This window comes from Pungitius pungitius, chromosome 6, assembly GCF_949316345.1.
Source record: "Pungitius pungitius chromosome 6, fPunPun2.1, whole genome shotgun sequence".
Taxonomy (NCBI): Eukaryota; Metazoa; Chordata; class Actinopteri; order Perciformes; family Gasterosteidae; genus Pungitius; species Pungitius pungitius.
Window position 1 is genome coordinate 8922571 of NC_084905.1, and position 14695 is coordinate 8937265.

At 40.1% G+C, this 14695-nt stretch overlaps 2 protein-coding genes across 2 annotated transcripts; both read right to left on the bottom strand.

Moving 5' to 3' along the window:
• Positions 1-1744: 1744 nt before the first annotated feature.
• On the bottom strand, positions 1745-12390 carry LOC119195755 (uncharacterized). The gene is made up of 4 exons (XM_062563038.1): positions 12147-12390; positions 3183-3338; positions 2981-3073; positions 1745-2187 (listed from the first exon to the last, which is right to left on the bottom strand). Exons 1-4 carry the CDS (start codon positions 12276-12278, stop codon positions 1882-1884), a joined length of 687 nt encoding a protein of 228 aa, XP_062419022.1. The 5' UTR covers positions 12279-12390; the 3' UTR covers positions 1745-1881.
• Positions 7095-9910, bottom strand: LOC134131233 (uncharacterized). Its single transcript, XM_062562973.1, has 8 exons — positions 9750-9910; positions 9219-9413; positions 8817-8903; positions 8258-8511; positions 8053-8178; positions 7681-7821; positions 7406-7514; positions 7095-7306 (listed from the first exon to the last, which is right to left on the bottom strand). The coding sequence occupies exons 2-8, from the start codon at positions 9322-9324 to the stop codon at positions 7095-7097; spliced, it is 1035 nt and encodes a 344-aa protein (XP_062418957.1). The 5' UTR covers positions 9325-9413; positions 9750-9910.
• Positions 12391-14695: the final 2305 nt, after the last annotated feature.

The window sequence follows — 14695 nt, forward strand, 5'->3', positions numbered from 1 at the left end:
CCTCCGGTAAATTCTTTCAATACAGCCGGTCCAGTTCACTGTAACGTCCCTTTACCATGTCCATACATGTAAAATCCCTTTCCAGTATGATGCACCTGAGTCAGGTGATGGAGACTGTGACAATAGGATCGTTTCTTGAAGTACTGTTGTACGGGGGACGGTTTTAGAGGTTACACCGCACACGTGGAGCGGACGGGATAACGTTACTAAGGCAGAGTAATGATGACTGCACACCAATAAAGTTCAAGTAAGCAAGACTGCTTTAATCGTCCATTATGTATAGTCTAGAGAAAGACAGAACATAATGAAACATGGTGGCAGCGGTGTGCACGTCGAAAATTGTCAGAAGTAATTAACTAGGAAGAGTGAAAGTTTAGCTAGCGATGGAAGGGCTAAAAACCCCGGGAATTTTGGTTTTGGACTCCAACAACTTGGCAAAGTCATGGAAAAGTTGGAAGGAGGAGTTTACACTGTACGTGGACCTTACCATGCCAGACGCCGAAGACACCAAAAAAGTCAAGCTATTCAACTCATTCTCATTGGAGAAAAAGGCAGAGAACTTTGGACAACTTTGCCGAGTGCCAGCTCTTCAGCGAGGACCACAGTGAGTTCAATGATCAAGCAGTTTGACGAGTACTGCAACCCCAAGGTAAGCATAACCGTGGAAAGATACCGATTCTTCATGAGGAACCACACTGAAAAAAAAAGTCTGTTGAATTTACATAAAAAAAATATGTACATCGGTTGCACAAATTATATTCATGTTTAGTCAAAATGATTAATTTCCATTTAATATACTGAATTTTTATTTGTAAAACAAACATGATTTTCTCATGTAAATTCAAAGTGTTTCATTAATGTTAATTATATTAAATTATTCTGATAACCCAACATTTTTTTTTGGTGTTACTTTAAAGTATCCCTTTTATGTTAAGTGTATTCAATTCTCACCTATTGAAGGAACATGAGATTTTTATGTAAAGTATATGCAATGTTTTTCTGTTAAATTAACTTTTCCTGCTCAAGTTACTCATAAAGATCCTGCATACTTTTCTGTATAAATTCTACATGCTAAAATTATTTCTGTATGGCGATTTCTACTAATCTTACCTACAGGATTTACTCCTTTAACATTTTCGAAATAAATAAGGCAAAACAAAAACGTTTCATTTACAACTGTATTGTCATAGAACAATAGAAGGTTCAGTGTAATGTATACACAAACACATGCACACATTCACAAACAAATCTCATATTAGAAAAAAGCACCTTTTTCTTTCACAAGAAACACTTGGTACGCAAGTTATCAAGAGTATGTAAACGTTCATGACTGCTACAACCTGAGGCAACATTGTTAGTCCTTAAAACACCTTCTGAATTACATCAAACCAGCGTCAAGAGAATACTATACAGCCAGGTTAATGCAGGGATGTAGTGCAAAATATGTGCAAAAAACATTTATTACATTTACAATTTCTTAACAAAATAAAAGGACACATGTGGGAACCATTATTGTCCTGGCAAATGTAGATATTGTGCTTGAAAACTGAATTTTCTCTTTTAACTGAGAGGGTTTTGAAAATAAAGTAATACAATTAAGAGTAATGGCTAGAGTAAACTGTTGGAGCTCTATTCAACACATCTGACAAATGCTGACACTTAAATGAAAAAGGCAAATGACCCTGAGAAAAAACAACAAAAAAATACACTACACTTGCTATAAAAAAAGCACTGTGCATGCTGTAACGCTGTCTGATCATCACCCATCACAGAACATGCAGGTGACTGGTTCCAACAATCCTACTGAAAAAAGCAGCAATAGTCCATATTCCAAAAGATGGCGAAACTGTTTTATCCATCTTGCCATTAAATGGCAACAGTTCACTGATGGACTCTGTTTTTGAGAGCCTGGGCTTTCTTTGACCGTGTGTTGCCCTCCAGCTCCATCACAACCTTCTGGAGCACTTCGAACGAGTACTTAAGTTCAGGAGGGTAGTTGAGGTTCAAGGCATACGTTAGGCCAAACAACATGGCAGCAGCTAAGGCAACGTTATCCAGATCATGCAGTACCACCTGGCCCTCCAGGACAATCCCAATGTCCTCTGGTCCATCAGTGGCATCGGTGTGTTTCACAACACATATTCCCAGCGTGGTCTTCTCAATGGCTCCTTGGTTCAGGTCTTCGTCCTGCAGAGTGCACATTCACAAAAAGAGCCATATGAGAGAAAATAAAAACACTTAAAACCTTAAATCTATCATGCCCTTAAAACATCATACTATTTAATGAGTATCTGCGTTAACTGATAAGTTTTCCTCAAATAATGGCCTGGGCCTTTATTTACCTCAGCAGCAAAGGTTACCAGGTCTGCAGTATGTCCTATTTTTTTCTACATTAAAGCAGATCTACATTAGCATCCAGGAACTTTGACAGGTTAACAGCTCTTAAATGAGAAATGTAGCCAGTTCCAAAGCAATACTTGATAATATTTTTTATAAAAAGGTCATAGTATTTAATGTAACTACAAGGAATCTGTCAGTGAATGTTTTTGAATAATACTGCAATTTAATGGAATACCAAGGTCAGTGACTAACAATTCTGTCATTATTAGTTAATCTATTGTTTTCTCAATGTTTACCCATCATGAAAATTCCCACAACACAAACATCATAGTGAAAAATACATTTCGTGTTTCATTTCTGATAGCTCATATTTTAAGACATTTCACTCTACTGGTCTTATAAAAAAAACAGATATTCAGGAAATCTAGAACATTAATTATTTTTTAATTTCAGTCTTCAACATATTTTAGGCTACTACCAAACATGAGCTAATTTTAGACCACTTTCTTTAAAATTCTAAACCACTACCATACGGATATTTAATTGGCTAGCTGTTCTGTTTCTTCAATAACTAGATGTTTTAGAACTTCATGAAGTATTTAACATAAATCTCATAACTACTGAACCCTAATATACTCACTGTGTATTCTCTCACTAGATTTTCTGGATCCTCATTGAGGTACACACACAGACCCTTGAGTACGCATTCCCGCCCAACATCAACATCATCATCCTAAGTCAAGGGAAATAAGCAGAACAAGTCATGGGGTTAGAGTCCTTACCTCTATCAGATGTGTACAAATCAATAGCCCCCCCCCTCCACACAAAAAATGCATTCTTACTTGATTCATGTCTGCCATAATGCTCTGTAGCCACTTGCCTATCTGTCCTCCTCTTCTTTCAAATAGTGTCGCTAGTCTGTCAGACATCACATCTAGCTGTGAGAGAAATCTGGATTGCAGGGGCATGGTGGTGATGTGCTTGCATTCTGCATTTATCTGAAAACAAGAATGATCAGAGTAATGCACCTCCTATACATGGACTTGTGGAGATGAGGACATTTGAGGAATGACTATATAATGTAAATAAGTGCCACCTGCACCATGCTGATTTAACCAACCAGTTGAACATTACTTTTTACTAAGCTTGATTTAGAAAACATGAACTATCACGTTCCTGACTTTATCAAGTGCTGCGTTCTAATTAAGCACAGAACAAATTTGTGTACGGTCAGCAAAAAAACTGCAGTCAACTTTTCCTTCAACTACTAGCTTAACATAACCTAGCTAATTAGGAAGTTGACCATGTGGTCTAATTTAAGTCTGAATTTATACATTTAACATTACCTATCAAGAATAACAGTTACACTTAGGGTTGCCAACCGTCCCGTATTACCCGGGACATCCCGAATAATGGGCATTGGGGGATTTGACCACTGTGTGCGCGGGGGCCGGGTGACCCCCCGGTCGAGACAGCTAGCACCACCCTCCGTCAGCCCGCGCAAGTGTCCCCGATTTGGGGTTGGGACGCCTAGTTACACTTAAGATAAAAGTTGCCCTCGCTAGAATAACGCGAGTAGCTACATCAGCTAACCTTAGCATTGCTCGTTTTTGCTGGTCCTTAAATATGGAGGACTAAAAGTGCAACAATTAAATAAATAAATACACAATCAAATAATTACATAAATGTGTCATTAATTAATTAAAATTGGAATTAAATACATAAATGTGTACTTGAATGTGTCATTAATTAATTAAAATTAGAATTAAATACATAAATGTGTACTAAAATGTGTCACTAATTAATTAAAATACCGAGTCATTTAATGTAAAATACATATATAACTATTTCACTATTTACATTTACATTTCATGATCCTGCGTTGCAGCGCTTCATGAATTACTTAAAACTGTCAAACTGACCCATCAAAGTCAGTGGGCGGGGCTAACGCGAATCTAGTCTGATCCATTGCTTTGGTCTGAAGTAGAGTACCTGGATTGAAACATGGAGGATCTCCGTGAACTTTCCAGGGAGTTGGTGAGAGACATTTTAAACTTAGCAGAGGATGTAGAAGCAGGACCTGCTGATTTAGAGCATGTAGCTAGTAAAGCAGAGGAACTTATTGAAGTTGTTGGAGTCATTTCCGCACTTTCCGACGAAGATATCGACCACAGAGTGATTGCAAATCTAGAAGAAGTTGTCCACCGCTTCTCTGGTACCAGGGCGCATCAGGCCCAACACACAGAGGGACCGGGGCGTTTGCCGTTTGACATACCGAGTGCAGTTCTGGAGCATCAAGTTCTTTGTGGAGTTCCCACAGTTCAAATTGCAGCGATGTTCGGAGTGTCAAAAAGGACTATCAAGAGGCGCATGCAACAATACAGTTTAAGGTATTTACACCAAATTCATGAGGTTTCTGATTATGAATGGCTGCTCTCATACACTCTGAAAGAATATGGCGTTTAAGGTAACATTACTTGTGTTTTTTTTGTTTCTACAGAAAAACAGATCTCTATTCAGCTGTGAATGATGAGGAGTTGGACCATATTGTAAGTGAAATTCACAGAAGTCATCCAAACACCGGCTACAAGCTAATGCGTGGACACCTGAATGCAAGAGGTGTCCGTGTTCCAAGTGAGTATAATAATATGGGCATTATTTAAATGTATTTTTAATTCGGAGCTCTGCCCTTTTGAAAGGTGAAGGAAGCCCGCTTATGGAAAGACATCGCTGAGATCTGTCTCTGAGATGTAGAATGTGTATAATAGGAGAGAAACACATTTCACACAAGAAACACAATATCTGAAAGTAATATTCTCAGCTGTACGGATGTTCCTCCCCTCAGTCTCAAGACTGCAAGAGTCTTTACGCAGAGTAGATGCAGAGGGAGTCTACATGAGACGTCTGAGGCTGCGTGTATTAAGGCGACGGCAGTATTTTGTTCCTGGCCCAAACTCTTTGTGGCATATAGATGGCCACCATAAGCTCATCAGGTAAGTGATATTAGCAGATAAACAATGCATTGTTCTAGATGTTTCATTACAATTTTATTTCCAATAAAGTATCTTTTCATGTGTTTGCAACAGGTGGAGATTTGTTGTCCACGGTGGGGTGGATGGATTCAGTCGTTTAGTGGTCTACCTGACTGTGGCTGGCAATAACAGAGCTCATACGGTCTTACAGAGCTTTATCGCCGCTGTTGAGCAGTATGGGCTGCCATCAAGGGTACGGTCTGATAAAGGGGGGGAGAATACAGATCTAGCAGAATTCATGATCAGAAGCAGAGGTACCGACAGGAATTCACACATCACAGGCAGAAGTGTCCACAATCAGCGGTAAAGAAATATGTTTGGCAACTAGGCTCACACAGCTAACATACCAGTTGAACGTACTTTAGCATATGTCACATAAATTAACAATTTGTCAATTTTATCCTAAACACAGAATAGAAAGGATTTCGAGAGATGTTTATGAACATGCCCTGGACCTCTTCTATCAGATCTTTACTTCATTGGAAGATCAGGGAACACTGAATCCAGACAATGAAGTCCATCTTTTCGCTCTGCACCGGATTTTCCTTCCACTGGTTCAGCAAAGCCTAGACTCTTTTCGCGACGCTTGGAACTTTCACGGTCTGAGAACTGAAAGGAATCAGTCACCAAAGCAACTCTGGAGAAGATACAGAGAGCAAGGCCCTGAGGAGGATCCTACTGAGGTTAACAATTAACTTTAAACATGTTTTAAAAGTGTTTCCCCAAAGGAATTATGGGAGGAAATTTTTTTTGATAAATGTGGTACTTTAAATGGAGCATTTACTATAGATTATTGTCTTTAAAATCTTTTTTTAAAGATCAACCTGTGAGCTGTAGTTTCTACAGTGCATACTACAGCTGTATTATTTTCCAAAACTGATTTTAATAACTAACAATTTCTCACTGACTTGGTGACCAAAATTAACAATCTTGCATAAGGACATGTCAAACTATTTTTAAGCACAAGTTTGATTATGCTTGTCATCTATTCAGATTCCTGAAGAGTATGGGATCGACTGGAACGGACCTCACAGCCTTCATGGAGGCACTGTGTCAGTCCCCGAGGTTCAGCTGGCCCGTGAGCTCTCAGATGAAGAGGTTGCAATTTTGCCAGCTCCAGGAGTTTCTGTTACTGATGCACTTAGACTATATGTAGAGACTGTGGAAGTGTTATCAAGAATCTTAGACTGATGTCCAACCCATGTTTTTATTTGTTGTGTTAGAACCAGCAGTCAAACTGAAAGTTTGCTTTCCTTTTAAAAGAAATATATATATGCAGAATAAAAAAAAATAATAACAAAAGGTCAACTACTGCACAGTGTGTTAATCTAAGTTTTCAAAGACACTAAACTTATGTCAATTCATCTGAACAGTGTAGGCATTGACATTAGGGCTGGGCAATATGGAGAAAATCAAATATCACAATATTTTTGACCAAACACCTCAATGACGATATTGTATGGTTGACAATTGATTCAGTCACAAAATATCTCCCACATTTAAATTTCTGATAAATAACCATCATAATGTGGATATAATGACTAAGTGGTTAAAGGCAAATAATGGAACAGTCTGGTAAATTCAGAAAATGACACTTACTGTAATGCAGCCTTTGAAACCAGGAAAAGACTGAACTTACCATGTAACATTACACGTCAAAATCACGATAGATATAATATTGAAAATATTGCCCAGCCCTAATTGACATCTGTCTGAACAAACTTAAACAAGCCCAAATCCAGTACTTTTTATAGCAGCGACAAGTGCTTTCTCAAAGTCCATGTAGATTTTGAAATGAGCTGGCAGCTTTAGGGTTTCAAAACATGTGGAGGACGTTGGGAGGGTTCCCCCAGAAATCTCCACTATCAATTCAGGAGGAAGCATCTCCCAGCCAACCCAGAATGTCAGCAGCTGGGCCAGGGTACCTGATGAAGCTAAAAGTCATACAATGGATTGAACACATTTAGTTCAACTTCATTTCATATCTATCCATGAGACAGAAGCATTTGTAAAGAGAGAAATGAGGTTTATACCTGTTTCAATGAACATCCTTAAAAAGCCAGTGATGCGGCAGGTGGTGTCCAAGTCAAAGTCTTCATCATCACTGTCCTCAACTGGCCATGTGATTTTTTCTAGGAGCATCTTAAAGAAAACAAAAATTTTAATTTAAAAAAAGGGAGAACTTATTTTGGTGAAGGACTATGCAGATCACATTTTTGGAAAATGGAAAAATAGCCAGCTCAGTCATTGAAAATAGACGTAAAATTCATCAAGTTAAGTCACAAATATAACTAAATTACTGACTTACCTGGGGTGTGAACTGCATTTCAGCCATTTTGGGGAAAAGAAGTGGGACAACATCTGGCCTAGATGTCAGCAGGGGCCATACCATCACATCTTTCAGTCCCTTTCTCAACTGTTTAATTTGGCGCATGGTCCTCCCAACGACCTAAGAGACAGACCGACCCATATTACAGCCCAAATCCTTAACCCAAATTTGACAAAAGTTGGCAAAGTAGAAAAAATGTTAACCAAAGCACAATAAAGTGCCTTATAAAATCCATTAAAACTCTAGTACTTAAACTCTTGTGTTAACATTAACAAGCCAGGGTTCAGAATACATTCCATAATTTCAACAAGTACAGCAATGGATACTGTCACTTAACCAGCAGGAACTCACTGCATGGAGTAGAAGTTTATTATGTAGCCATCTCCGATTTGTTTTGGTGACTGCCGGAAGATCCCAAGACATGGAAAGATCTGAAACTGTGTCTTTCTGTTCCGGTGTAAGTTCTTCATGTTCAAGCTAGAATAAGGACCATACCATTTATTATATCAGCCCAAGCAATATGTTTTACATGGCAAAGTTTTTTTACGTTACGTACCAGTTCTATGATGCTCCTGATGTGCAGATCAGGACAGTCTTCAACAACAACAGTAGCCATTTCAGGGTCCCCATTGAAGAGTACATGAATTACAGCAGGACTTAATCCTGTGACATGGGGACCGTCATGCAGAAAGGTGTGGGCCAACATCCTTCTTCCAACCCGGAAGAGGTTGCTTTCAATAAGTGCCTCTGATGCTGCTGGAACAAGATGGTCAGGTTCACCCTCAAATAGCAATGTTCGGCCCATTCCTCCTGTAAAGTACCAAGAGAGCAAAGAATAAAGTCACCACAATTAACCTCTTAAATACATAAAATTACATCATACTAGTGCAGTGCCTGTTTGGAACGGGCGATTACTTGGCGTGTGTTATTCCTGCTTGTAGAATTCACTTAAACCAAATTGTAGCCTACTCCAAAATGACCCCAAACTACTTCAAAAGCAACCCCCCTGTATACCCCACTACTGATTTACCTGACACAAAATATTGCCCACCGGCCCTCCGCTAAACAACACATATCTGCGTTCATTAACCACCAGAACGTGTGCGTGTACTTACCAAGATCTAGACTGAATCCAAACTGGAGTTTGGATATGATTGTTGTCATAAAGTACCGCATCACTCCCTCTCCGATAGCAACATCACCTGAAATAAAATACTCATAATAACACAGAGGAAAAAAAGTGGCCGACAAATACAGGTAACTGAATTAGCTATCATTTAACAAACAAGGGAGAAAAATAGTCAAAATTCTATTGGCTGTAATTCTAGAACAGCATCCTTAATATTGATTATTCCAGATAAGAGTATATTGTGCACAATATTCACATACATTTTTTATCAATTATATAATTTTGTGCATTTCATTGTCCCATTTTGCAATGGGACAATTCCATATATGCTACTTGAGTGGTATAAACTGTACTGATGTATTTATATTATAAACTTTATATTACTTACCAACCAGAGTACAATGAAGTGGACATGCCCATTCTTGCTGCTGTTTATAGAATAAGAGAAGCTCCCGTTCCCGGTCCTCTTCAGACTCCCTTACATCCATCTTCATTCTAAGTGGTTTCCCAGTTGCATGTTCCCTTAGCAGATTCTCTTTGAAAACTTTGGCAGCTTGAGTGGGTTCTTTAATAAGCTTCCATTCTAAACAAACAACAACAAAGTTATCTATTCCAGAGACATATGAGTTGGCATGTTACCTGCATATACAGATACCCTCTCACTCTACAGAACAGGAGATCAGTTTTATCACTGATAATACGCGAGACCCAACAGCTTAAAAATCTGTCACAACGCTGAGTTGACATAAAAAGGCATTCAACAAAAACTAAATATTAGAAAAATAGAAAAACCCAGGTGCATGTTATTAATTGCCTCTAACTGTATTATCTTATCCAATTATATCTTACAAGTGTTATCTTTCTATTGACTTTTCAGTTACACACAATCTTATAGCAACACTATTGTGATGACACATACCACTGTCTGTTTCTTTGTGATCCAACTCCTCGTTAACAATCACTGCTGGTACTACTGCACTCTCAGCTGATGTTTCAGACCTCACTGGAACACTGTCACTGACTAGGGCGGTCTCACTATCATTTTCTTCCCTTTGGCCTCCCCCTTGTTCTCTTTCTGATTCCTGCATGGGTGTCCTTGAAGTGAATACAATTGAAATGATGGTCATACTCGCTTATTTAACACTCCAAGAGGACATATTCCCCAAGAAAATGAATATGCTACCCTTGCATTGCTTTAGGAAGTACATACCCATTGCAGCTCAATCTGTGCAGCTTCATCTCTGAAAAGGGAACTTCTTTCTGACAAGTGATGCAGGGGATGACTGGACCAGAGGCAGGACGTGAGCTCTCCTATCAACAACAAATGGCTTTTAATTAATGATTAAAAGTCACCAATAATCTTTGTTTGAATTATGTATTAAACTAGGTCTCTGTAAATTTATGTACACAATCTAAGGGTAGATCCTGTTGAAGTGGACGTATGTAGATGGTAGCCTGTCCAATCATCGTCGATGGATCTTTCAGATAGGCAAGGGTGTATCCAGTGCTGGGACACTGAAGCAATGCAAGATTTCGACTGCGAGTCGATCCTGCAAGTTTTAGAAATTCAAAGCCTCCCCCTTGTTGGAGCTTCGGAAACACTTCCATCAGTTTATTTGTTATAACGATGGGATCGTGGTCATTCCCTGGAGAAAACAAAACAAAATCATAACTCACCTCACCTTAAATTAAGCAAATAAGCCTGTGATAACTATTATTCACACTATTAAAATCAATTACGTTTACATAAATGCAAATAATTTCAACGAACAGTACACACATTTTTTAGTTTTGGTAAATGCCTAGTTTCGCACTGACCTGAAAATGTTACTTTTTGCTCTCCAAGTCCTGAAGTAAGAAGTTCAGCTTTAAACAGTACGCTTGGAATTTTATCCGCATTGTGGTCAGCCAAACAACAGACGGTGTGTGTGTAGCTTCTTCGGCTAACTTGGACTTGTGCTGGTCGTCTCGTCATATTCCTTCTGGCTCCAATGTTATATGGCGCAAAGAGCCTTGCTACCTCTGCTGTAACACAGAAAAACGTCACCACTCAATGGTCACCAGTCAGCTAAAACAGCCTCTACTTCTATCTTGGGATGCCCAAACCAGCCAACACCATTAGCGAACTAGCTAGTTTTAAGCTCCCCCAATTAACAATGAGTGTCACGCACGAAACATCAGAATACCACACACAAATTCATTTTCGAGTCGATCTAATTTAACCCACACGTGTGTCCCGAATCATTAATTAGTAGCACACCTGGCTAACATGAAATTACTTAGCTTACCTTGGACAGGTGTACGTGATTGAGCGGCCGGTATCTGCTGTGACGGAGCCGCCGGAGCCGTTGGACTTCTGCTCAGAGCTTCCTCAATCAAATTCGCTGCTTCTCTCAGCAGCTCCGGGCAACTTTTTGACATTTTGTCCTGCACCTCGCACGGCGTCTCAACATTGGAGCTAGCAGGACCGCGTAATCTCCTTTATTTTTCGCCGTTGCAATGAAAGTTCTCTTTAACAGCGTATCCAAACCAACGTAGAGGTGAATAGCGCCACCAAGTGTATTGGAATGTGTTCAGTAGCTCTGCATCAATCCAGTATCTCGAATTGATTTGTCTTGACTTGATGCACAGGGTAACCAATCAGGCGTTAGGTTCCGCCTACCAACTTTTGATGGGTCAGTTTGACAGTTTTAAGTAATTCATGAAGCGCTGCAACGCAGGCCCATGAAATGTAAATGTAAATAGTGAAATAGTTCTATATGCATTTTACATACAATGAATCAGTATTTTAATTAATTAATGACACATTTAATGACACTTTTATGTATTTAATTCTAATTTTAATTATTAAATGACACATTTATGTAATTATTTGATTGTGTATTTATTTATTTAATTGTGGCACTTTTAGTCCTCCATACTTAAAAACCTCTGCTCGACGAAAATAATGCGTCTAACAGGACTATCTTTAGCATAACGTTAGCTAAAGCTAGCGAGTAGCAACATTAGCATTACCATTGACTATCCATGTTGCTCGTTTTTGCTGGGCCTTAAAAACCTCTGCTCAGTGAAAACAATGCATCTAACAGGACAATCTTTAACTCTGTCCGACATTTGACAATATTTAATTGCCTTTACCTTGTGGAGAGCTCTCCAAATGTTGTAGCTAGTGCATTAGCTAGCAAGTGGTAATGTTAGCTAGCTTTGACATTGACTAATTCCTGCTCGATGTTATACTGGCAGATAAAAACTTCAGCTTAGTCAGAATTGTGCGACTACGTCTGTCTTTGACTAATAAATGACAACGTTTTATTACCTTTACCGTGTGAAGAGCTGTCCAGACTTTTATGGTCCAGATAGATGAATTCCTCCGACCGAAATGAAAATGGCGCACAAAGTTTTCCCTCAAAAACCTGCTCCGAATGGGCGGAGTTTCCAGACGAAACATAACAACTTCCTTTCTTCATAACATGACTGAAACTTAAAAATTAAACATCCCTGAAGATTACAAGAATTCTACATGATTTACATATGTTCAGAGGAGGAACATAAATGAATTGTGTTATGTATGCGAACTGATTATTTGTAAAGTGAACAACCCCCATTTCCCCCTTTTTTCAGTGCATGGATTGGATGAAAATGTGGACAGCTATGTAACTGACTTGAAAACGCTTGCTAGCAGTTAAAATTTTGGGGACATTAGAGATTCGTTGATTAGAGACCGACTTGTGTGGTACAAATAGCTCAGCGCTGAGGGAGAGATTACTCGGGGAAGAGAAGCTGACTCTTGATACATGTCTGCACATTTGTAGAGCTACAGAGCTGTCTAGGGAGAATTGCAGAACACTGAAAGGACAGACAGTGGAGGAGGTACATGCACTAAAACAGACAGAAGGGAGGAAAAAAGACAATGAGATACTGTGCAAGTTTTGTGGTAGAACACACGAGAGGAATAAGAAAAAATGCCCAGCTTTTGGAAGAAAATGTAAGAAGTGTGGAAAGGAAAATCATTTTGCAGCACAGTGCAGATCGAGACAAGAGATCAGTAGGGAGACGAAGAAAGTGCATGCAGTTACAGAGCAGACTAGTAACAGTTACTCATATGAGGATGTCAACTGTGTAACTGAAGCAAATAGAGAGGATGAAACTATAAACCAGGTTAAAGACAGCCACAGCCAGGGCCAGCAGCTCTTTGCAAGAATGAAGATAGGGGAAAAGTTGGTCAACTTCCAGATAGACTGTGGGGCCACCTGTAATATCATCCCCATCGACCTACTAAACCCAGATACACAGAGCACACTGAGAAAGTGCTAGTGATGTATTACAAGACCAAGTTGACTCCTCTGGGTACATGTAAGGTTAAGGTCAGAAACCCCAGAAACGACAAGCCATACAGACTAGAGTTCCGAGTGGTTAGCCAGAATAGCAGAATCCCTTTACTGGGCAGAAAAGCTAGCGAGGCAATGAAGTTGATAAAAGTACAGTATGAGAACATCCTGGCTATAGACAGCATAGTGATAAAAGAGCCGAGCCCTGTGACAAACGGAGAACAGGTGACCATGGACAAAATAAAGGAAGAGTTTGAGGATGTGTTCACCGGAGATGGTTGCATGGAGGGTGAATACAAAATAGAGATAGATGACAGAGTACCACCAGTGAAACTGCCAAAACGCAGAGTGCCTGTAGCAATGATGACACCTCTACAAGAGGAACTCTTGAACACTTCCGGTGCTGGGCTTATTCCCATCGGCATCCTCAGGCAGCGGAAGCGACCAAATGGGGTGGCGAATGTGGTGAGGTAGCTTGACTCACACCAGTGGAACGCAGCACTGACTGGATCAGTAGCATGGTCGCAGTGAAAAAACCTAATGGGAAGCTGAGCATCTGTATAGACCCAAAACCTCTGAATCGGGCAGTAAAAAGAAGTCACTATCCACTCCCAACTATAGATGACATCCTGCCGACGATGTCAAAGGCAAAAGTGTTCACAGTCTGCGATGTGAAGCAAGGCTTCTGGCATGTCAGACTAGAAGAGTCGAGCTACCTCACCACATTCGCCACCCCATTTGGTCGCTTCCGCTGCCTGAGGATGCCGATGGGAATAAGCCCAGCACCGGAAGTGTTCCAAGGGAGGCTCATACAGGCCATGGAGGGCCTCCCAGGAGTCTACATCATAGCAGATGATGTGTTAATCACAGGGGAAGGAGCAACACAAGAGGAGGCAGATAAGGACCATGACGAGAAAGTCAGAATCTTTCTAAGCAGGTGCAGAGAGCGTAACATCAAGCTGAACGCGGACAAATTCAAGCTTAGGCAAAAGAAGGTACCCTACATAGGTCATCTGCTCACGGCCGATGGACTGAGGATTGACCCGGAGAAAGTGCGGGCAATCAGAGAGATGCAGAGGCCAACAGACGTGAAAGGGGTGCAGAGACTAGTTGGGATGGTCAACTATCTTTCTAAGTTCTATGCAGTGCCGGCGCTCCGCACACGCACATCACGCGCTGCGCGTAGGGCACCAAGTGCCTGGGGGGGCACCAAAAAATCTGGGACGTGAAAAATCATCACAGTAGGCTACTAGTATAAATAACAAATACAATATTTCTAAAGCATGTTAATATGCAAAATCAATACAAAAGTAATAGGCCTAGACCAAATTAGTCTAGAAAAAGGGAACCTCCTGTGCGCCCCCCCCACCTCCCAGTGGTTTGTTCGATTATGCCTCAAATCTCAAATGTGGCAGACTGCTTTGAAATGGCTTTGAAAAGGCATCAAGAGTCAGGGGCGGAAAAAAGAAGAAAAAAGAAGAGACAGCGGGATGATGCTCGCGCGTCGCTCTCAGCTAAGACAATGTTTTAAATCAGG